The sequence below is a fragment of the Manis pentadactyla genome, chromosome 6 (assembly GCF_030020395.1).
Source record: "Manis pentadactyla isolate mManPen7 chromosome 6, mManPen7.hap1, whole genome shotgun sequence".
Taxonomy (NCBI): Eukaryota; Metazoa; Chordata; class Mammalia; order Pholidota; family Manidae; genus Manis; species Manis pentadactyla.
The window spans coordinates 66,932,417-66,955,133 of NC_080024.1; the positions used below are offsets into that span (position 1 = coordinate 66,932,417).

The following is a 22,717-nucleotide window of genomic DNA, read 5'->3' on the forward strand; positions in this document are numbered from 1 at the left end:
GTTACCAAAGGTTCATGGTTAGCTTCTTTAGTATCTTACTGTCTAACTTAACTCGCTTATTGAGCTATTATAAACACTGTCTGATGATTATTCCTCTCCCTTCTTATTCTTCCTCCTCCATTCTTTATATGTCAGGTGTTTTATTTTGTGCTCTTTTGTATTTCCTTTGACTGCTTTTGTGGGTAGTTGATTTTATTTTTTGCCTTTAGTTTGTATTTGGTTGGTCTGCTTTCTTTGCTGTGATTTTATTTTCTCTGGTGACATCTATTTAGCCTTAGGAGTGCTTCCATCTAGAGCAGTCCCTCTAGAATACCCTGTAGGTGGTGGTTTGTGTGAGGCAGATTCCATCAACTTTTGCTTGTCTGGGAATTGTTTAAAGCCTCCTTCATATTTAAATGATAATCGTGCTGGATACAGTATCCTTGGTTCAAGGCCCTTCTGTTTCATTGCATTAAATATATCATGCCATTTTCTTCTGGCCTGTAAGGTTTCTGTTGAGAAGTCTGATGATAGCCTGATGGGTTTTCCTTTGTAGGTGACCTTTTTTCTCTCTCTGGCTGCCTTTAATACTCTGTCCTTGTCTTTGATCTTTGCCATTTTAAATATTATGTGTCTTGGTATTGTCCTCCTTTGGTCCCTTCTGTTGGGAGTTCTGTGTGCTTCCGTGGTCTGAGCAACTATTTCCTCCCCCAGTTTTGGGAAGTTTTCAGCAATTATTTCTTCAAAGACACTTTCTATCCCTTTTTCTCTCTCTTCTTCTTCTGGTACCCCTGTAATGCAGATATTCTTCCATTTCGATTGGTCACACAGTTCTCTTAATTTTCTTTCATTCCTGGAGATCCATTTATCTCTCTCTGCTTTAGCTTCTCTGCATTCCTGTTCTCTGATTTCTATTCCAGTAATGGCCTCTTGCATCTCATCCATTCTACTTTTAAGTCCTTCCAGAGATTGTTTTATTTCTGTATTCTTCTTCCTTAGCTCTTGCATATTTCTCTGTAAGTCCATCAGCATGGTTATGACTTTTATTTTAAATTCTTTTTCAGGAAGATTGGTTAAATGTATCTCCCCAGTTTCCCTCTCAGGGGAGGATGTCTGGGTTATTCTTGTCTGTATCAAATTCTTCTGCCTTTTCATGGCGATAGAGGTAGTCATGGGCAGTTGACGTGTGTGCCAGCTGGGAGAACCACGTCCCTTTCCACTTGCTCATGGCCTTCCTTTCCTGGGAGAACGGCAACCCCTAGCTGTTTGTACTCGGCAGCTGCACGCAGATGGGGTCTCTGATTCTTGCCCGGGCCACTGTGGAGTAAGCTCCGTGCGGTTGCTGTGGTCATGGCCACTTTCAGACTGCTGCTCTGGTATTGTGGGCCCGCACCCGAGGGGGAACGGGTGGGAGGCTGTTTATTGCTGTGAGGGGCCTCAGAGCTACACTGCTGCCCAGGAAGTTAGGGCGCCCAGAGTTCCCCGGGATTCCCAGCTGCTGGGTTGAGTGTGCCCACATGCTCCCGTCCAGCTGTGAGGCTCCTGTCCCTTTAAGACTTTCAAAAAGCACTCGCTTTTCTTTTGTCCCTGGGGCGTCAGCTGTGGGAACCTGCTTGCCGATTTTACTGTCCCGTTTCCCTAGTATCCAGCACACCACGTACTGTATGTCTGTGCTCCCAGTGCAGATGACTGGGCCTGGGTATTTAGCGGTCCTGGGCTCCCTCTCCCTCTCTGCTCCGACTCCTCTCCTCCTGCTGGGGAGCTGGAGTAAGGATGTTGCTCGGGTCCTGCCGAGCTGCAGCTTGTATCTTACCCTCTTCATGAGGCACTGGTTTCTTGCAGTTTTAGATGTAGCCTTGCTGTTGTCCTCTATCTTCTGGTCTCTCTTTTAGGAATAGTTGTATTTGTTGTATTTTCAAAAATATATATGTTTTGGGGGGAGATTTCCACTGTCCTGCTCACGCCGCCATCTTTGCTCCTCCCCCTCGCTTCTAGACTCACTTTATGAGGACACTATTAGCCCAATAACAAAACCAGACAAAGGCACCATAAAAAAATTACAGGCCAATATCCCTGAAGAACACAGATGAAAAAATCCTTTACAAAATATTAGCAAACTGAACTCAATAATACATTAGAAAGATTATATCCCATAATCAAGTGGGATTTATTCAAAGGTTGCAAGGATAGCTCAACATCCACAAATCAATGACAGTTCAATCACTGATACATCACAGTGACTGAATAATAGAAATCATGATATCTCAAAGATGCAGAAAAGTTAACAAAATTCAACATCTATTTATGATTAAAAACTCAACAAAGTGGGTGTAGAAGGACTGAAACTTCAACAAGAAAATATAGGCTATATATGACAAACCCAGAGGTAATAACATCATACTCAGCAGTAAGAAACTGAAACCTTTTCCCTTAAGTTAGGAGAAAGACAGGGATGCCAAATCATACCACTTTTATTCAGTATAGTCCTAACCTGAACAATTTGGCAAAAAAAAAAGAAAGGCATCCAAATTGGAAAGAACAAAGTAAAGCTATCACTAATTACATATGACATGGTTTTATGTACAGAAAACTGTAAAGACCTCACTGACAAACTGTTAGAACTAATAAATGAATTCAGTAAAGTTACAGGATACAAAGTCTATACAACAAAGAGGTTTTTTTTTTTTTAACCTAACACCAGTAATGAACTGTCAGAAGGATAAGTTAAGAAAAATAATCCCATATTTCTATAAAGAATTACAAAGAGCCAATAAGCATATGAAAAGATGCTCACCATGACTAACCATCAGGGAAATGCAAACCAAAACCATGAGATGTCATCTCACACCTGTCAGAATTGGCATTATGAAAAAAGAGAAATGACAAGTGTTGGTGAGGATGTGGAGAAAAGGGAACCCAAATGCACTATGGGTGGGAATAAGTTGGTACAGCCCTTGTGGAAAAGAGTATGGAGGTTTCTCAAAAAACTAAAAGTAGAACTGTATGATCCAGATGTTCCACTTCTGGGTATTATTCAAAGAAAATGAAAACACTTAATTTGAAAAGATTAATATGCACCTTTTTGTTCATGACAGCATTATTCACAGTAGCCAAGATATGGAAACAACCAAAGTGTCCATTGATGGATGAATGGATAAAGATGTGTTTTATACACACACACACACACACACACACGCAATATTACTCAGCCATAAAAAAGAATGAAATCTTGCCATTTGTGACTACATGGATAGATCTTGATGGTATTATGCTAAGTGAATAATTAGCATTGTGCTCAGTGAAATTAGCATAATAATCTCAAGTCAGAGTAAGACAAATATGTAATTTCATTTATATGTGGAAAGAAAAAAGAAAAAACTGAGCAAAACAAAACTCATATATGCAGATGACAGAATTGGTGGCTGCTAGAAGGCAGGGAGCACAGGAGGGTGGGTTAAATGGGAGAAGGTGGTCAAGGAGTACAAATTTCCAGTCATAAAATCGCTAAGTCATGGGGATGTAAAGTCAACATGGTGACTAAAGTCAATACTGTATTGCAGATTATATAGCTCTATGTGGTGATGGGGATAACTAGACTTATTGGGCTGATAATTTTGCAATGTATACAAATATTGAATCATCATGTTGTGCACGTGAGACTAACATTGTACCTAAATTATACTTCAATATAAAAAAACCCCACAGAACAACTCTTCTTCTAGACCAGATAGAAACCAAGGGCAGAAAGGAAAGGCTAAGGTAAAGAAAAAACATGGTGTTTGTAGACAGAGGAATAGGCTTCTTTTTTTTTTTTTATTAAGGTCTTATTGTTATGAAGGTTTCACGTGAAAAACAATGTGGTTACTACATTCACCCACATTATCAAGCCACCTCACACAACTGATTGCAGTCCCTGTCCATCAGTGCAGTAAGATGCCACAGAGTTACTACTTCACTGTGCTTCACTGTCCTCCCCATGATCCCCTCCACACCATGTATACTAATCATAATACCCCTCAATCCCTTTCTCCCTCCCTTCCCACCCACCCTCTCCTTTGGTAACTGCTATCCCTTCACTGAGTCTGTGAGTCTGCTACTGTTTTGTCCTTCAGTTTTGCTTCATTGTTATACTCCACAAATGAGTGAAATGATTTGGTATTTGTCTCTCTCTGCCTGACATATTTCACTGAGCATAATACCCTCTAACACCATGCATCCATATTACTGCAAATGGTAGGATTTGTTTTCTTATGGCTGAATAGTATTCCATTGTGTATATGTACCACATCTTTACCCATTCACCTACTGATGGACACTTAGGTTGCTTCCATGTCTTGGCTATTGTAAATAGTCCTGTAGTAAACATAGGGGTGCATATGTCTTTTTGAATCTGAGATCTTATTTTCTTTGGGTAAATTCCTAGGAGTGAAATTCCCAGGTCAAATGATATTTCTATTTTTAGTTTTTTAAGGACCTCCATATTGCTTTCCACAATGGTTGAATGAGTTTACCTTCCCACCAGCAGTGTAGGAGGGTTCCCCTTTCTCCCCATCCTTGCCAGCATTTGTTTTTCCTAGACTTTTCAATGTTGGTCATCCTAACTGATGTGAGGCAATATCTCATTGTGGTTTTAATTTGCATATCCCTGATAATTAGAGATGTGGAGCATCTTTTCATGTGCCTGTTTGCCATCTGAATTTCTTCTTTGGGGAATTGTCTGTTCATATCTTCTGTCCATTTTTAATTGGGTTATTTGCTTAATGGATCTTGAGGCATGTGAGTTCTTTATATATTTTCGATGTTAACCCCTTGTTGCACATGTTGTTTACAAGTATATTGTCCGATACTGTAGGATGCCTTGTTCTGCTGATAGTGTCCTTTGCTGTACAGAAGCTTTTTAGCTTGGTGTAGTCCCATTCATTCATTTTTGCTTTTGTTTCCTTTGCCTGAGGAGATGCGTTCAAGAAAAAATTGCTCATGTTTATATTCAAGAGACTTTTTCCTATGTTTCAATCTCAGTTTTTTTTGTCCATTTATGTTCCCTTTATTTCTTTTTCTTTTAGTCTTTTTTTATTAATGTATTATTGATATACACTCTTATGAAAGTTTTACATGAAAAGCAATGTGTTACCACATTCACCCATATTATCAAGTCCACCCCCACATCCCATTGCAGTCACTGTCCATCAGTGTAGTAAGATGCCACAGAGTCACTATTTGTCTTCTCTGTGCTACACTGTCTTACCCCAGAATCCCCCCCACACCATGTGTGCCAATCATAATACCCCTAAATCCGTTTCTTCCCCCTGCCCAAACCACCCTCAACTACCCATCCCCTTTGATAACTGCTAGTTCCTCCTTGGAGTCTGTGAGTCTGTTGCTGTTTTATTCCTTCTGTTTTGCTTCATTCTTATACTCCACAAATGAGGGAAATCGTTTGGTACTTGTCTTTCTCCACCTGGCTTATTTCACTGAGCATAATATTCTCCAGCTCCATTGATGTTGCAAATTATAAAATTTGTTTCTTTCTCATGGCTGAGTAGCATTCCATTGTGTATATGTACCACATCTTCTTTATCCATTCATCTACTGATGGACACGTAGGTTGCTTTCATATTTTAGCTATTGTAAATAGTGCTGAAATAAACATAGGGGTACATATGTCTTTTTGAATCTGACAAATTACATTCTTTGGGTAAATTTCTAGGAGTGGAATTCCCGGGTCAAATGGTATTTCTATTTTTAATTTTTTGAGGAACTTCCATAATGTTTTCCACAATGGTTGAATTAGCTTATATTCCTACCAGCAGTGTAAGAGGGTTCCGCTTTCTCCACAACCGCACCAGCATTTCTTGTTCTTAGTCTTTTCGATACTGGCCATTGTAACTGGTATGGGTGATATCTCATTGTGGTTTTTATTTTCATTTCCCTTATAATTAGTGATATGGAGAATCTTTTCATGTGCCTGTTGGCCATCTGAATTTCTTCTTTGGAGAATTGTCTGTTCATATCCTCCACCCATTTTTTAATGGGGTTATTTGCTTTTTGGGTGTTGAGGCATATGAGTTCTTTATATATTTTGGATGTTAACTCCTTGTCAGATATTTCATTTACAAATATATTCTCCCATACTGTAGGATGCCTTTTTGTGCTGTTGATGCTGTCCTTTGCTGTGCAGAAGCTTTTAAGTTTGATGTAGTCCCATGTAATCATTTTTGCTTTTGTTTTCCTTCCTTGAGGGGATACATTCAGAAAAAAGTTGCGCATGTTTACATTCAGGAGATTTTTGCCTATGTTATCTTCTAAGAGTTTTATGGTTTTATGACTTACATTCAGGTCTTTGATCCATTTCAAGTTTACTTTTTTGTAGGTGGATAGACAATAATCCAGTTTCATTCTCTTGCATATAGTTGTCCAGTATTGCCAATACAATTGTTAAAGAGGATGTCATTTCCCCATTGTAAGTCCATGGCTCCTTTATCATATATTAATTGACCATATATGGCTGGGTTTATATCAGGGCTCTCTGGTCTGTTCCGTTGGTCTTTGGGTCTGTTCTTGTGCCAGGACCAAATTGTCTTGATTACTGTGGCTTTGTAGTAGAGCTTGAAGTTGGGATGTGAGATCCCACCTGCTTTAAATTTCCTTCTCAGGATTGCTTTGGCTATTCGGGGTCTTTTTTGGTTCCATATGAATTTTAGAACTATTTGTTCCAGTTTGTTGAAGAATGCTGTTGGTATATTGATAAGGATTGTATTGAATCTGTAGATTGCTTTAGGCAGGATGGTCATTTTGACAATATTAATTCTTCCTACCCAAGAGCATGGGATGAATTTCCATTTTCTTAAGAATGTCTTGTAGTTTTCAGGATATAGGTCTTTCACTTCCTTGGTTAGGTTTATTCCTAGGTCTTTTATTCCTTTTGATGCATTTGTGAATGGAATTGTTTTCCTGATTTCTCTTTCTGCTAGGTCATTTTTAGTGTATAGGAATGCAACAGATTTCTGTGAATTAATTTTGTATCTTGCAACTTTGCTGAATTCATATATTGGATCTAGTAGTTTTGGAGTGGATTCTTTAGGGTTTTTTATGTACAATATCATGTCATCTGCAAACAGAGACAGTTTAACTTCTTCCTTGCCAATCTGGATGCCTTTTATTTCTTTGTGTTGTCTGATTGCTGTGGCTAGGACCTCCAATACTACGTTGAATAGAAGCGAAGAGAGTAGGCATCCCTGTCTTGTTCCCTATCTTAAAGGAAAAGCTTTCAGCTTCTTGCTGTTAAGTATAATCTTGGCTGTGTATTTGTCATATATGGCCTTTTTTATGTTGAGGTACTTGCCCTCTGTATCCATTTTGTTGAGAGTTTTTATCATGAAAGGATGTTGAAATTTGTCAAATGATTTTTCAGCATCTATGGAGATGATCATGTGGCTTTTGTCCTTTTTGTTGATGTGGTGGATTATGTTGATGAATTTTCTAATACTGTACATCCTTGCATCCCTGGAATAAATCCTGCTTGATCATGATGGACGATCTTTTTGATGTGTTTTTGAATTTGGTTTGCTAATGTTTTATTAAGTATTTTTGTATCTATGTTAATCAGGGATATTGGTCTGTAGTTTTCTTTTTTGTGGTATCTTTACCTGGTTTTGGTATTAGGGTGATGCTGACTTCATACAGTGAGTTTGGAAATATTCCTTCCTCTTCTGCTTTTTGGAAAACTTTAAGGAGGATGGGTATTAGATTAAATGTTTGATATAATTCAGCCATGAAGCCATCTGGTCTAGGCGTTTTGTTCTTAGGTAATTTTTGATTACCAATTCAATTTTGTTGCTAATAATTGGTCTATTCAGATTTTCTGTTTCTTCTTGGGTCAGTCTCAGAAGGTTGTACTTTTCTAGAAAGTTGTCCATTTCTTCTAGGTTATCCAGTTTGTTACCATATAATTTTCGTTGTAATCTCTAATAATTCTTTGTGTTTCTGTGCTGTCCGGAGTGACTTTTACTTTCTCATTTCTGATTCTGTTTAGGTTTGTAGACTTTTTCTTGATAAATATGCTAGGGTTTATCTATTTTGTTTATTTTCTCAAAGAACCAGCTCCTGCTTTCATTGATTACTTCTATTTTGTTATTCTCAATTTTATTTATTTCTGCTCTAATCTTTATTTTGTCCCTTCTACTGACTGTGGGCCTTATTAATTCTTTTTCTAGGTTCATTAATTGTGAGTTTAGACCATTCATTTGTGATGTTCTTCTTTCCTGAAGTATGCCTGTATTGCAATATATTTCCCTCTTAGCACAGCCTTTGCTGCATCCCAGAGATTCTGCAGTGTTGCATTATTGTTGTCATTCATCTCCATATATTGGTTGACCTCTGTTTTTATTTGGTGATTGATGCTTTGATTTAAAAGCATGTTGTTACGCCTTCATGTGTCTGTGGGCTTTTTCATTTTCTTTGTGTAATTTATTTCTAGTTTCATAACTTTTTGGTCTTAGAAGTTGGTTGGTACAATTTCAGTCTTTGTGAATTCACTGAGGCTGTTTTTGTGTCCTAGTGTATGACATATTCTGCAAAATTTCCATGTGCAGTTAAGAATGTGTATCCTGCTGCTTTAGGTGGAGTGTTCTGAAGATGTCCATGAGGTCCATCTGTTCTAATGTGTTGTTCAGTGTGTCTGTCTCCTTACTTATTTTCTGCCTGGTTGATCTGTCCTTTGGTGTGAGTGGTGTGTTGAAGTCTCCTAAAATGAATGCATTGGTCTGTATAGAGTGTCTGTACATTGTTCTGTACACAGTGTTGTGTAGATATCTTTTAGGTCCATCTGGAATAGGCTTTTTTATTATGCTTTCCCATAATGCTTTTTAAAACATGTTTCCTCTTAAAGCATAAACCATGATAAATTCTTACAGATTGTAGTCATATATGGGCGATCTCTGTACATGTTTGTTATATTGGCTGAATTAAATTAAACAATACCGGATAGTTCTCTGGGCTTAGAAATTCTAAAGTTCTTTATTCAGTTGTGATTTTAGTTAACTTCATTATCTGTCTTCCATCCTCTCCACTTTTACACTCTTGTTATCTGTAACTGTCTTTTATTGAGAGTAAGGAGAATCTTACTCCTTTCTTCAGCAATCTGAACTTCTGACTCTTTGATATTAAATTGGGCAATTTTGGATAATAGCTGAAAATTTTTTCCTTCAAAGCAGCAATTATATGTAATATGCAGCTTAAACATATCCCTTGTAAAAATAGATGGCCTTTTTTCCTACTAGCTAATCAGTTAAATTATAAATACACTATTGTATGTTGTAGTGAATCAGACATTGTTTTTCCTCATTTCAGAATTGTTCAGAGGATAATGGCTTTGTTCTATATGTATTTTTTATCATACTTCAATTTTTTATAATACGGTTACAAAAATTAAATCACTCTTTTGTGTTCCATATGTAGAATTTCTGAGAATGTCATAAATTTAGCATTAATTTCTTATTTTTATAGTCTCTGTGGCTAATGATGTTACAATTGCTACTAATCAGTGATTTTGCAAAAAGATTTATGAATTCATATAAATATAATTTGTAGTCAGTCGAATAGGATAGATTATTATGGATAAGCACTACATAATGGATCATATAGCAAGGATAGTTAGCATATATTTGAAAATAAAATTTTAAATTAAAAATTTTTATTGTTGGAAATTTTAAACATTCACAGAAATAGACTAGTATAATACACTCCCATGTCCCCATGATCCTGCTTCAATAGTTACCAACCTAGAACAGTCTTCTTTTATCTAGATTATCTCCCATTCCCTCCCTCCCCCACAGTAAAGTTCAATGTGTTTTATCGTATCATCTATAAATACCTCATTATGTATTTCTGAGACAGCACTCTTTTAAAAAAAATACAAATGGATCAATTCACAATGGTGGTGTGAGTGGTGAGACAGAGAACTCCTCCCAAAATATAGTTAATACAACTAATCATAAAAGAGGAAAAGGAAAGAAGTCTTCACCAAACTGCATACACCTGGAGAACTGAGCAGACCTCAGAAACAGGGTAACGTACAAAAGCCTTGATCCGCGAGACCCAAGCCCTTCCCCCACCCCAGCTAGGCTAGCCTAGGACTACTGAACACCGAGTCCTGGAGATCTGCTTTGGAACACAAACCTGCATTGCATAGTGCTTTGGAGATTAGTGGCATAGGAAAGCTAAGACAGCGGAATACTTGAGAGACTGAGATTCCAGCTGTTTGTGGAGGACAGGGATCCACATCTGGCTGCTCTGGGCCAATGGAAAGGCAGGCGGTCTGAGATGATTTCTAGCAGGGAGAGGGCTGCTGAAGGGGTGGGGATTGCACAGGAAAAGGGATAAGTGGACAAGGTTGTCTGGGTGCACTCTGCCCAGCAGGTTGGGAACTTTGAGGATCTTCAGGCGCTCCATCACCCTGGCTGCCTGCTCAGCTCTGAGGACCCCTACTGTGATATGCACCTGATGCACATTCCTCCTGGCCTGCTGGTACCAGCTCGCAAACTGGCAGTCACTGCGTGGGCCATAGGCCAGTCAGAGGGAGGCCTTGTGTATGATAGCTACAGACGCAAAGCACAGAGGCTTATACCTGTGTGCTCGGCCCACTGGCTCTGACACTGCACACAGGCACTACAGCCAGGAAGCAGGAAACAGCTGTTTCCTCCCCCTAGGCACCAGTGCCACTCCCCTGCAAGCCCCAACCTCACTCCAGGGACTGAGCAAATCCAGAGACTAGCGCTTCAGGGCACTAGAGGGTGCCACATCGAAATATGAAATGTCACAGGATCATACTTCAGACCAAAATCTCACAAACCACAGAAAAAGGTCCAAATGAAACTGAACTCACTGATATTCCTGATAGAGAGTTTAAAATAAAAATCGTAAACATGCTTATGGAGGTACAGAAAAATATTCAAGAATTCAGGAGCAAATTTAGGACAGAGATTCAATCATTAAGAAATTCCATAACTGAAATACAATATACAATGGAAGGATTTAAAGCAGTTTAGATGTAGTAGAAGAGACAATAAATGGAATAGAAATTAGAGAAGAGGAATACAAAGAAGCTGAGGCACAGAGAGAAAAAAGGATCTCTAAGAATGTAAGAATATTGAGAGAACTGTGTGACCAATCCAAATGGAACAATGTTCACATTATAGGGGTACCAGAAGAGGAAGAGAGACAAAGGGATATAAAGTGTCATTGAGGATGTAATTGCTGAAAACATCCCCAATCTGGGAAAGGAGATGGTCTCTCAGGCCATGGAAGTGCACATATCTCCCACCACAAGGGACCCAAGGAAGACAACACCAAGACATATAATAATTAAAATGGCAAAGTTCAAGGATAAGGACAGAGTTTTAAAAGCAGCTAGAGAGAGAAAAAAGATCACATACTAAGGAAAACCCATCAGGCTATCATCATATTTCTCAACAGAAAAATTACAGGTCATAAGGGATTGGCATGATATATTTAATGCAATGAAAACAAAGGCCTTGAACCAAGAAAACTCTTACCTGGTAAGGTTATCATTTAAATTTGAAGGAGGGATTAAACAATTTTCAGATAATAGCTGAGATAATTTACCTCTCACAAACCACCTCTACAGTGCATTTTGGAAGGACTGCTATAGATGGAAGTATTCCTTAGGCTAAATGGCTATCACCAGAGAAAATAAAACCACAGCAGAATAGAACAATTAATTACTAAGCAGATGCAAAATCAAATCAACTATCCCCAAGTCAGTCAAGGGATAGAAAAAGAGTACAGAGTATGATATCTAATATATAAAGAATGGAGGAGGAAGAAAAAGGAAGGAAAAAAAACTCTTTAGGTTGTGTTGGTAAAGCATACTAAGTGAGTTAAATTAGACTGTTAGATAGTATGGGAATTACTCTTGAACCTTTGGTAACCATGAATCTAAAGCCTGCAATGGTAATAAGTACGTATCAATAATCACCCTAAATGTAAATGGTCTGAATGCACCAATCAAAAGACATAGAGTCACTGAATGGATAAAAAAACATGAGCCATCTATATGCTGCCTACAAGAGACTCACTTTAAACCCAAAGACATACACAGACTAAAAGTGAAGGTATGGAAAAAGATATTTCATGCAATTAATAAGGAGAAAAAAAGCAGGAGTTGCATTACTTGTATCAGACAAAATAGACTTCAAAACAAAGAAAGTAACAAGGGACAAAGAAGGACATAACATAATGATAAAAGGGTCAGTCCAACAAGTGGATATAACTATTATAAATATCTATGCACCCAACACAGGATCACCTACATATATAATACAAATACTAACAAAATTAAAGGGGAAATAGAATGCAATGCATTCATTTTAGGAGACTTCAACACACCACTCACTCCAAAGGCCAGATCTATCAGACAGAAAATAAGTAAAGAGACAGAAGCACTGAACAACATATTAGAAAAGATGGACCTAATGGACATGTACAGAACACTTCATCCAGAAGCAGCAGGATACACATTCTTCTCAAGTGCACATGGGACATTTTCAAGAATAGATTATATACTAGGCCACAAAAAGAGCCTGAGTAAACTCAAAATGTTTGAAATTGTATCAACCAGCTTCTCAGATCACAAAGGTATGAAACTAGAAATCAATTACACAAAGAAAATGAAAAAGCCCAAGAACACATGGAGGTTTAATAACATTCTCCTAAATAATCAATGGATCACTGACCAACTAAAAAGAGAGATCAAGCAATATATGGAGACAAATGACAAAAATAAGTCAACACTGCAAAATCTGTGGGACGCAGTGACGGCTGTGCTAATATGTGACATATAGGCCTATGTCACAAAAGAAGAACAATCCCAAATGACCATTCTAAACTCACAATTTACGGAACTGGAAAAAAGAGGAACAAATGAGGCCCAAAGTCAGTAGAAGGAGGGACATAATAAAGATTAGAGCAGAAATAAAATCAAGAAGAATAAAACAATTGAAAGAATCAATGAAAGCAGGAGCTGGTTCTTCAGGAAAATAAACAAAATAGATAATCCCCTATCCAGACTCATCAAGAAAAAAGTCTGCACACACAAAGAGATTCAGAAATGAGAAAGGAAAAATCACTATGGACACCACAGAAATTCAGGGAATTATGAGAGAATACTATGAAAATATGTATGCTAGAAAACTGGAAACGTAGTAGAAATGGACAACTTTCTAGAAAAATAAAACCTTCCAAGGCTTACCCAGGAAGAAAGAGAAAATCTGAATAGGCCAATTACCAGGAAGGAAATTGACTTGGTAATTAGAAAACTTCCTAAGAACAAAATCCCTAGACCAGATGGTTTCACTGCTGAATTTTATCAAATATTTAGTGAAAACCTAATACCCACCCTCCTTGTAAGTTTTCCTAAAAGTAGGTGGGAATCACCTAAAAAAAAGAGGTGGGAATACTCTGAAACTCATTCTGTGAGGCCAACATCACTGTAATACCAAAACCAGGCAAAGACACCACAAAAAAAAGAAAATTACAGACCAGTATCCCTGATGAATATAGATGCAAAAATACTCAACAAAATATTAGCAAACTGAGTTCAAAAATACATCAAAAAGATCATCCATCATGATCAAGTAGAATTTATTCCAGGAATGCAAGGATGGTACAATATTAGGAAATCCATCAACATCATCCACCACATCAACAAAAAGAAAGACAAAAACCACATGATCATCTCCATAGATGCTGAAAAAGCATTCAACAAAATTCAACATCCATGCATGATAAAAACTCTCTCAACAAAATGGGTGTAGAGGGCAAGTACCTCAACATAATCAAGGCCATATATGACAAACACACAGCCAACATCTAACTTAACGGAGAAGCTAAAAGTTTTTCCTTTAAGATCGGAAAGAAGGCAAGGATGCCCACTCTCCCCACTTTTATTCAACATATTTCTGGAGGTCCTAGCCATGGCAAACAGAGAACACAAAGAAATAAAAGGCATCCAGATTGGCAAGGAAGAAGTTAAACTGTCCCTGTTTGCAGATGACATGATATTGTACATAAAAACCCTGATGAATCCACTCTAAAATTACTAGATCTAATATCTGAAATGAGCAAAGTTGTGGGATACAAAATTAATACACAGAAATCTGTTCCATTCCTGTACACTAACAATGAACTAGTAGAAAGAGATATCAGGAGAACAATTCCACTCACAATTGCATCAAAATGAATAAAATACCTAGGAATAAACCTAACAAAGGAAGTTAAAGACCAATACTCTGAAAAATACAAGACACTCATGAGAGCAATTAAAGAAGATACCAGTAAATGGAAACACATCCCATGTTCGTTGATAGGAAGAATTAATATTGTCAAAATGGCCATCCTGCCTAAAGCCATCTACAGATTCAATGCAATTCCTAGCAAAATACCAACAGCAACTTTAACGAACTAGAGCAAATAGTTCTAAAATTCATATGGAACCACAGAAGACCCCGAATAGCCATAGCAATCCTGCGTAGGAAGAATAAAGTGGGGGCTGGGGGGCAGATTACGCTCCCTGACTTCAAGCTCTACTACAAAGCCACAGTAAATAAGACAATTTGGTAATTTGGTACTGGCACAAGAACAGACCCACTGACCAGTGGAACAGACTAGAGAGCTCAGATATAAACCCAACCATATATGGTCAATTGATATACGATATAGGAGTCATGGATATACAGTGGGGAAATGACAACCTCTTCAACAGCTGGTGTTGGGAAAACTGGACAGCTACATGCAAGAGAATGAAACTGGATTATTGTCTAACCCCATACACAAAAGTAAACTCAAAATAGATCGAAGACCTGAATGTAAGCCATGAAACCATAAAACTCATAGAAGAAAACAAAGGGAAAAATCTCTTGAATGTAAACATGGGCAACTTTTTCCTGAACGCATCTCCTCAGGCAAGGGAAACAAAAGCAAAAATGAACAAATGGGACTACATCATGCTAAAAAGCTTCTGTACAGTAAAGGACACTATCAGCAGAACAGAAAGGCATCCTACAGTATAGGAGAATATATTTGTAAATGACGATCCAACAAGTTGTTAACATCCAAAATATATAAAGAACTCATACACCTCAACACCCAAAATGCAAATAACCCTATTAAAAAATGGGCAGGAGATATGAACAGACAGTTCTCCAAAGAAGAAATTCAGATGGCCAACAGACATGAAAAGATGCTCCACATCACTAGTCATCAGAGAAATGCAAATTAAAACCACAATGAGATATCCTCTCATACCTGTTAGAATGGCCTACATCGAAATGACTAGGAACAACAAATGCTGGCGAGGATGTGGAGAAAGGGGAACCCTCCTACACTGCTGGTGGAAATGTAAACTAGTTCAACTATTGTGGAAAGCAGTATGGAGGTTCCTCAAAACACTAAAAATAGAAATACCATTTGAACCCGGAATTCCACTCCTAGGAATTTACCCTAAGAATGCAGGAGCCCAGTTTGAAAAAGACATATGCACCCCTATGTTTATCACAGCACCATTTACAATAGCCAAGAAATGGAAGCAACCTAAGTATGCATCAATAGGTGAATGGATAAAGATGTGGTACCTGTACACAGTGGAATATTATTCAGCCATAACAAGAAAACAAATCATACTATTTGCAACAACGTGGATCAAGCTAGAGGTTATTATGCTCAGTGACATAAGCCAGGCGGAGAAAGACAAGTACTAAATGGTTTCACTCATCTGTGGAGCATAAGAACAAAGCAAAAACTGAAGGAGCAAAACTGCAGCAGACTCACGCAATCCGAGGAAGGACTAACAGTTGCCAAAGGGAAAGGGACTGGGGGTGGGGATGGGTGGAAGGGAGGGAGAAAGGGAATAAGGGGCATTACAATTAGCACACATAATGTGGGGGGGTGCACACAGGGAAGGCAGTATAGCGTAGAGAATACAAGTAGGGACTCTATAGCATTTTACTACCCTGATGTACAGTGACTGTAATGGAGTATGTGGTGGGGACTTGATAATGGGGGGAATCTAGTAACCACAATGTCGCTCATGTAATTGTATATCAATTATACCAAAAAAATGCATACAATAACAATGCCATTATTGTACTCATGAAAATTCAAATTTCCTTGATTTTGTTTATTAAATCACTGTCTAAACAAGGTTCACACATTACATTTGGTTGCTTTATCTCAAGTTTTTTTGTAAGTAAACATTTGTTTGAAGTATATCATATGAAATTACACTAATCATAGTGTACAACTTGATCACTTGTGTGTAATAGCACCAAGGTAAAGAAATAGAACATCACTAATTCACCAGAAATTCTCTACATGTTTTCTCCAGTCATGCCTTCCCCGCAAGAGTAATCATTATTTTGACTTGTCACACCGTAAATTACTTTTGGTTTTATTGAAATGGAATGTTATAAATTTTGTTTTCTCAGTATGTTTCAAAGATTCCTCTAAGTTTTGCATGATTGAGTAATTCTTTTTTATTGCTGTGTGGTATTCTGTGATAGCCATTGTACTGTTCATGGACATTTGATTTATTTGCAGTTTTTTGCTATTACATATTGTACTGCTCTGAACGCCCTTATTCTTGTCTTAATAAGTTCAGAGTGTTTGAAGATCTATGCCAGTTCTCTCCTTTCCTTTCTTTCATCTTGCCATTTAATTTTTTAAAAAATTGGGTCATTTTCCTGTAGAAAAATTATGAAGTTTTTCATTGCTTGGTTGTTACTACAACTACTATTTGTTTTATACAACTGTCACCTCAGAAAATTAATAATGGTTCAAATTAATTTGAGTGTTTTTCTCTTTTTAAAGCTCTTCCAATAGTATCTGACTTTTTAACTGTTAGCATGGGTTGCTTTAATAATAATGATCAACATTTTAGAACAATTTCTTTTCTGTTAGTAATAGTACTTTTGATTGCTTTTTATTTTATGACTATAGTATGTTTTAACTGAAGGTAAAGAGTAATGATCTCCTTTGTGTATTTCCTTTAATAGGTTTGATATTAATGTGCTGTCAAAATTTTCCTCTTGCCTAGCACATCAACATTTATATTTCAGTCCATTAATGGGAAAAATCGCTGATATTGTAAAAAGGAACTTGGATACCATACAGGACTTGAGGTAAATTTATTTGGGGTCCTTGTGTTGTACTGGAACGATTCTGGGTTTTGGATGTACTCACACTTAGAGTTGCCAGTTTGTAGCTATGTGACTTTGATCTTTTGGAAATACATTATTCTTATCTATGCAACAGGGATGGTAGTATCTACTTTGCAATGTTGCTGTGGGAGTTAGAGATTAAAGTATATAAAGCATAGCACAATATTGTTGAGGTCCTGAAATTTTGGAGATTTTACTTAATTTGTAAGCTAACAATTTTGCCTGCCACTTTTATCACCTCATTTAATAATTAATGACCCTAATGACCTCCCAGAAGGTCCTATCTCAGAATATAGTCTGGAGCTCGGGCTTTAACATAATGAATTTTTGAGGGGACATAATTCAGTCTGTAACATAAACACCAGTGTTCATAGCAACATTTGTCACAATAGCCAAAATGTGGAAACAAACCTAAATGTCCATTGACAGATGAATGGACAGTCAAAATGTGGTATATACACCTAATGGAATATTATTCAGCCTTAAAAAGGAAGGAATTCTGAAACAGGCTACATCACAGGTGAACCTTAACGATACTATGGTAACTGAAATAACCTAGATACAAGGGACAGATATTATGTGTTTCCACTTATGTGAGGTGTCTAGAATAGTCATATTCATAGAAACAGAAAGTAGAATGGTTATTGCCAGGGGCTGGGGGAAGGGAAGAATGGGGAGTTATTGTTTAATGGGTAAGGAGTTTTACTCTGAGAAGATGGTAAAGTTCTTCAGGTGGTGATGGTTGCACAACAATGTGAATGTACTTAATACCACTACTGTAGACTTAAACATGTTTAAAATGGTAAATATTTTCACACACATGTGCATACACTAAATTAGCTTATAAATGCTGAGACAATAAAAATCATTAAATATTTTTAACTTTAAAAATTTCTTATAGATCCCTTTGAGAATCTAATGAAGTCTTTGGACATTTTCCACTCAAAACTGAAATTACAAATATATACAGAATTTAAAAAGTCATTCCAGGGGATTCTGTGGTTAGACTAAATAGTACTGTTAGGTTACTAATTAATATTAACTAACACTAACATTAAACATTTAATTGGAGAAGGTGAAGTGTTCAACTGGGTTTTAAAAAATGTTAATTTTATTGAAAAGGTTGAAGAAATTTGGAAAAAAAATACAAACAGTCCCACTATGCTAATGTTTGAAATAGTTTTATATTTTTGTATCTTGTGTAGATTCTTATTATCATCCCCAAGTGTTTGTTCAATGTCTTTTCCATTTTGCATTCCCTATTCATTATAGGTACATTCTCATATTTGTAGTTTTCTGATCTTTGTATAATGTAAGAACTGACTTTTGAAAGCAGCGACCTCACCTTTGTAAGTTTGGTATCTTTCCCAGTGCCTAGAGAATGATTGATGTTCCTTAGAAGTATTTACTGAGTGCAGAAATATTAAATAGTATCTCATGTTTGGTATTGTCTTACTGTTGTTTATTAATATAAGTCTATCATGAAACATTAAAAAATATGAAATCATTCATTAGTGAGAGAATTTTGCCAAGATTTTTATTAGTAAATTACAGGCACACAGAGAAAGGAGTAACAAAGCAAAGTCTACTTCCAAAAATTAAAATGAGACTTTTAATGTTGCATTCATAGATTGTTGGTCCAAAATGATTTCTGAGTAAATGTCACTGAAATATTTCCTTTAAAACAGTTAATCTATAGAAAGAGATACTATACATACTCAATAAAAAATACAATTTCAATGCTTTTTTGTCTAAAGGTGTTTAATTACTAGGATATCTAAGTTCAGGTCCCAGTAATATTTAAAGGAAAAATTTGGCATAAAACCCATTATATTTTTACCAGTTCCTTTCATATCTAATCATTTAATGTTAGAATTGTTCACTACTCCTATATAATGTAAAAATCTTTGTATCTTTTTCCATTTCCAGGTCCTTGTCTGTTTTGATGGTCAACATATCTTCTTTAATATCACAACATTTTCAAGAACAATTAGTGAGCAAAACAGAACAACTTTTTGATACTATAGATTCTTCCCAGGTCGACGTTGCAAAAAGAATAGTACAATTTCTTCGAAATATTAAATGTAGTTATTATCCACTATTAGAAAAGTGCAATGAAGTGTTTTTAAGAAACGTGAACCACCTTGATTTGGAGTCCATCAGTAAAATACTTTGTCTATACAATTCTCTACAGTTTCATAGTTTTGGCTTTATTATAATAGCTAAAAAGAGACTAACTGAAATGATTCCTCTATTTGATCACCCTGCTAGCTTTGTAAAATTGTTTGTAGCATTGGGACCCATGGCAGGGCCTGAAGAAAAAAAGCAGTAAGTTCAGCTAAAAATGCTTTTTCTTACTGAGACTATATGGTGCTTTTAATCTTAGATCTCCTTGCAGTTCTGGAAGGCACACAAATTTTTCCGTGCATCTGTGGAAGGGAGAATAATCTCTTATGTTCTGCTCTTGATTCTTTCTCTGTTACTTTAATTTACACCTCAAACTTAGTCTCTGCTGGGTTCTGAAAGAGGGCCAATAACCCCTGGGTGATGGCCAACACAGAAAAGGATGAGGGAGAACACTGCAGAGAACACCATTCAAATTCTCCTATTCTCCCTCCCTAGCCATGTGACTGGCTTTACATAGAGGTATAAGACTCCCTCACCTCCAGTATGGGGTGTGGAATATTCAGAATTATAGTAGTCTTCACTATATCTATATACTTCACTATATACTATAGTATAGACTACTATACTATCTATAGTAGTCTTCACATTCATCATTAAAGGGATGTACTGTGCGCACTGATACATGTTTCCATGTCGGGTTTGAATGAATTTGGCCTGTCCTCTGTCCTTTAAATTTTTGCCAGATATTAATGTAGATAGAAATATTTGGGATATAAAACAATATATTTTTCCTTATTTAATACACAATGAGTAGCTATGAGCAAATAAATATGATTAATAGATACATTTAAGCAGAATATAACAGGTTCTTGTAAGAATTTAACAGGTACCAGGAGCTAGTTAATAGAGGTATCTACATCATTACTCTGCTAGCAAAACCTTCATGGAGAGTTTTATGTTTAGGAGTCCTTTGAATTAAATGAGGAAATTAAAGGGCACATTTTAGGAGTGTATTAAGTTGGGAACAAGGTGATTATTCAAAAAGCTTTTATTGGAATCTTTTTTTTTTTTTTTTGGTGATCCAGTGCTATTAAAATCTCATATGCTAAAGCAATACGGAAGTTTAATTTAACTGGGTTCCTGCCTTCAAGGAATTTCTGTTCCAATTGGGAGAACAGAAATACATAATTGAAATATGTAAATACCACAACACTGCAATATTATTTACGAATGAGTACTCAAATTAGTAGTATAGATAGTAAGTGCTATGGGGAGACAAATGAGAGAAAAATGAAGACGTTAAGTAGTTGGGAAAAGCTTTGAGGAGAAGCTGGGTTTGAAATGTTTCATAAGGTTGGTAGAGAGGATGGTGTAGAGCTACCTAGGATGAATAGAAAATTAGTTTATCCTGCTCTCTGCAGATTTCATGTTTTGGGCATATTTTCTAAATTACTCTGAAAGGCTCAGTTTATATATAGATACTTTATTATTGGGCTGCTTTGGATAGTTTTAAAAGGGATCATTGTAAACTTTCAGTTTATAGTGTTACAGCAAGTATTTAATATATAAGATTTCTCTTTGTATGCAGGTATGTTGGCTTCTTGATGAGATCTTACTCAATTTTTAAAATTTGGGTATTGTTAGAATATCAGTTGTCAGCTCTTTACCTTTGTACTACTGAGTAATTTCACTGAATCATTGTATCTTACAACCATTGTAACCTTACTTTATTTTAAAATAAGAACATTTTGTCTATATTTTGTAAGAGGTAGCTGAAGATTTTATTGTGCCGAGGCTTTAAATGCTTTGAAGAAAGTAATATATTTTTCTTTATTCAATAATATATTATCCCCAATTATGTATGGAGAAAGTTGGAATTATATATGGGATTCACTTTTTGTTTATATTATTTCTCTTGTATTCATTACCTAAGAACTTTCTTTTTAAAAAGCTTTTTATAAGCTAATCATCAGTTCTTCATCATAAAAATATTTTTCTTTGCTTCTAGACTTAAATCAGCTATATTACTGATGTCAGAGGAACTGACCAGCCAGCAAGCCCTGCAAGTATTGGGAGCAATGGAAGAGATGGAAAGCAGAAGTTCACGTCTGATTGAAAAGTAGTCTTTCCTGAAATTCATGGTGTTAAGTTTAGTTATCATTCACACATAGCTGGGGTTTTTTTTGAGGACACATTATATATTCTATAATCTGGTTGTTGGGTTTGAAGAAATAAGTAATTAACACAACGCATTGTTTATTATCTATATAGTTTATTTTTCAAAATAGAGATTGTTAAGTTGTTTATAGCATTTTTCATTTCATTTGCTATCAGTGTCATTCTCAAGCAGACCATCGTAATCTAGGGAAGTGGAGAGGAAAGAGCAGAAACTGACTTCTCAAAAGGATAAATTTCTGCATAGTAGTTAACATCTATGTGAAGTTGAATTGTTTCACAGCACAGTTGTTAACACATACTGACATATATTGGCTCTTTTTGTTAACTTGAGATTTAAGAAGAAAAAATACATAGTTCAAATTTCATATACTTAATTTTTCATTATCTATTATATGTTCCTTTTAAAAATATTCCTCTCCATTTCTTCCAACTTAGTTCCTCTTAGTTATTTCCCATTGATTTTAAGCATCTCCATTAGAGGGCCAGTGGATTTATTGAAGAAAATAAATTCATTTTACTAATTGTTAGTAACTCTTGGTAAAGATTTTTTTGGGGGTAGATGTGGAATTTGATGGCTCTTCCATGAGATATTTTTACTTAGGAAGTAAAACTAAATGCTTTTCTTTCTTTTACTATTAATTAAACATTATTTCATTCACACTTCATTGGTAGCACTATTCTTTTTAATTGTTTACATTTCTGTTGCCCTTTTGAGACAGTTCTTTAAAAACAGTAAACTTTATCTCATTCATTGCTGTTTTGGCAGCATAGAGCATGTCTGTCATGAAAGAGCTCCTCAGTATATGTTTAATAAATAAATGAAAAAACTGGTTATAATACATGTTTTTCATTCTTTTTAGAATTGCTTCAGTTCTGCTTAAACATTTGGATAACTATAAACCAGTAGAGTTATTGAAGATAACTCGAGGATTGGTTTTTCTACATTTTCACAGTAAAGAGCTTTTTGTAAAACTTAGAGAATTACTGCTTAGGTAAGGTTAAAATAGAAGTGTTTGTTTAGTTTTTATAATCTGCCCTCAATATTAGTTTGTTCAGTTATGCACAGAATTGTTCTAACTGTTGGAGAAAGAATTGGGCAGCTTATTATTTAAAATGTTAAGACATTTATTTCGCCAGTGCCCCATGCCTATTCTGCCAATGCTCATGAGTGGTATATTTTGAAATGAAGCCAATAGAGTGAT

The 22,717-nt window shown here is 36.2% G+C and overlaps 1 protein-coding gene across 6 annotated transcripts in view; it reads left to right on the plus strand.

The window, feature by feature from the left end:
• FASTKD1 (FAST kinase domains 1) overlaps positions 1-22,717 on the plus strand; it is a 62,136-nt gene that overhangs the window by 11,831 nt on the left and 27,588 nt on the right. For 4 of the 6 annotated variants that reach the window (XM_036888069.2, XM_057503937.1, XM_057503935.1 and 1 more), the window contains exons 4-7: positions 17,046-17,171; positions 19,140-19,538; positions 21,346-21,456; positions 22,376-22,507. In XM_036888069.2, coding sequence (XP_036743964.2) covers positions 17,046-17,171; positions 19,140-19,538; positions 21,346-21,456; positions 22,376-22,507 — 768 coding nt within the window. The remainder of the gene's footprint in view (positions 1-17,045; positions 17,172-19,139; positions 19,539-21,345; positions 21,457-22,375; positions 22,508-22,717) is intronic. The other 2 variants (XM_036888073.2, XM_057503938.1) reach the window with 2 other exon arrangements.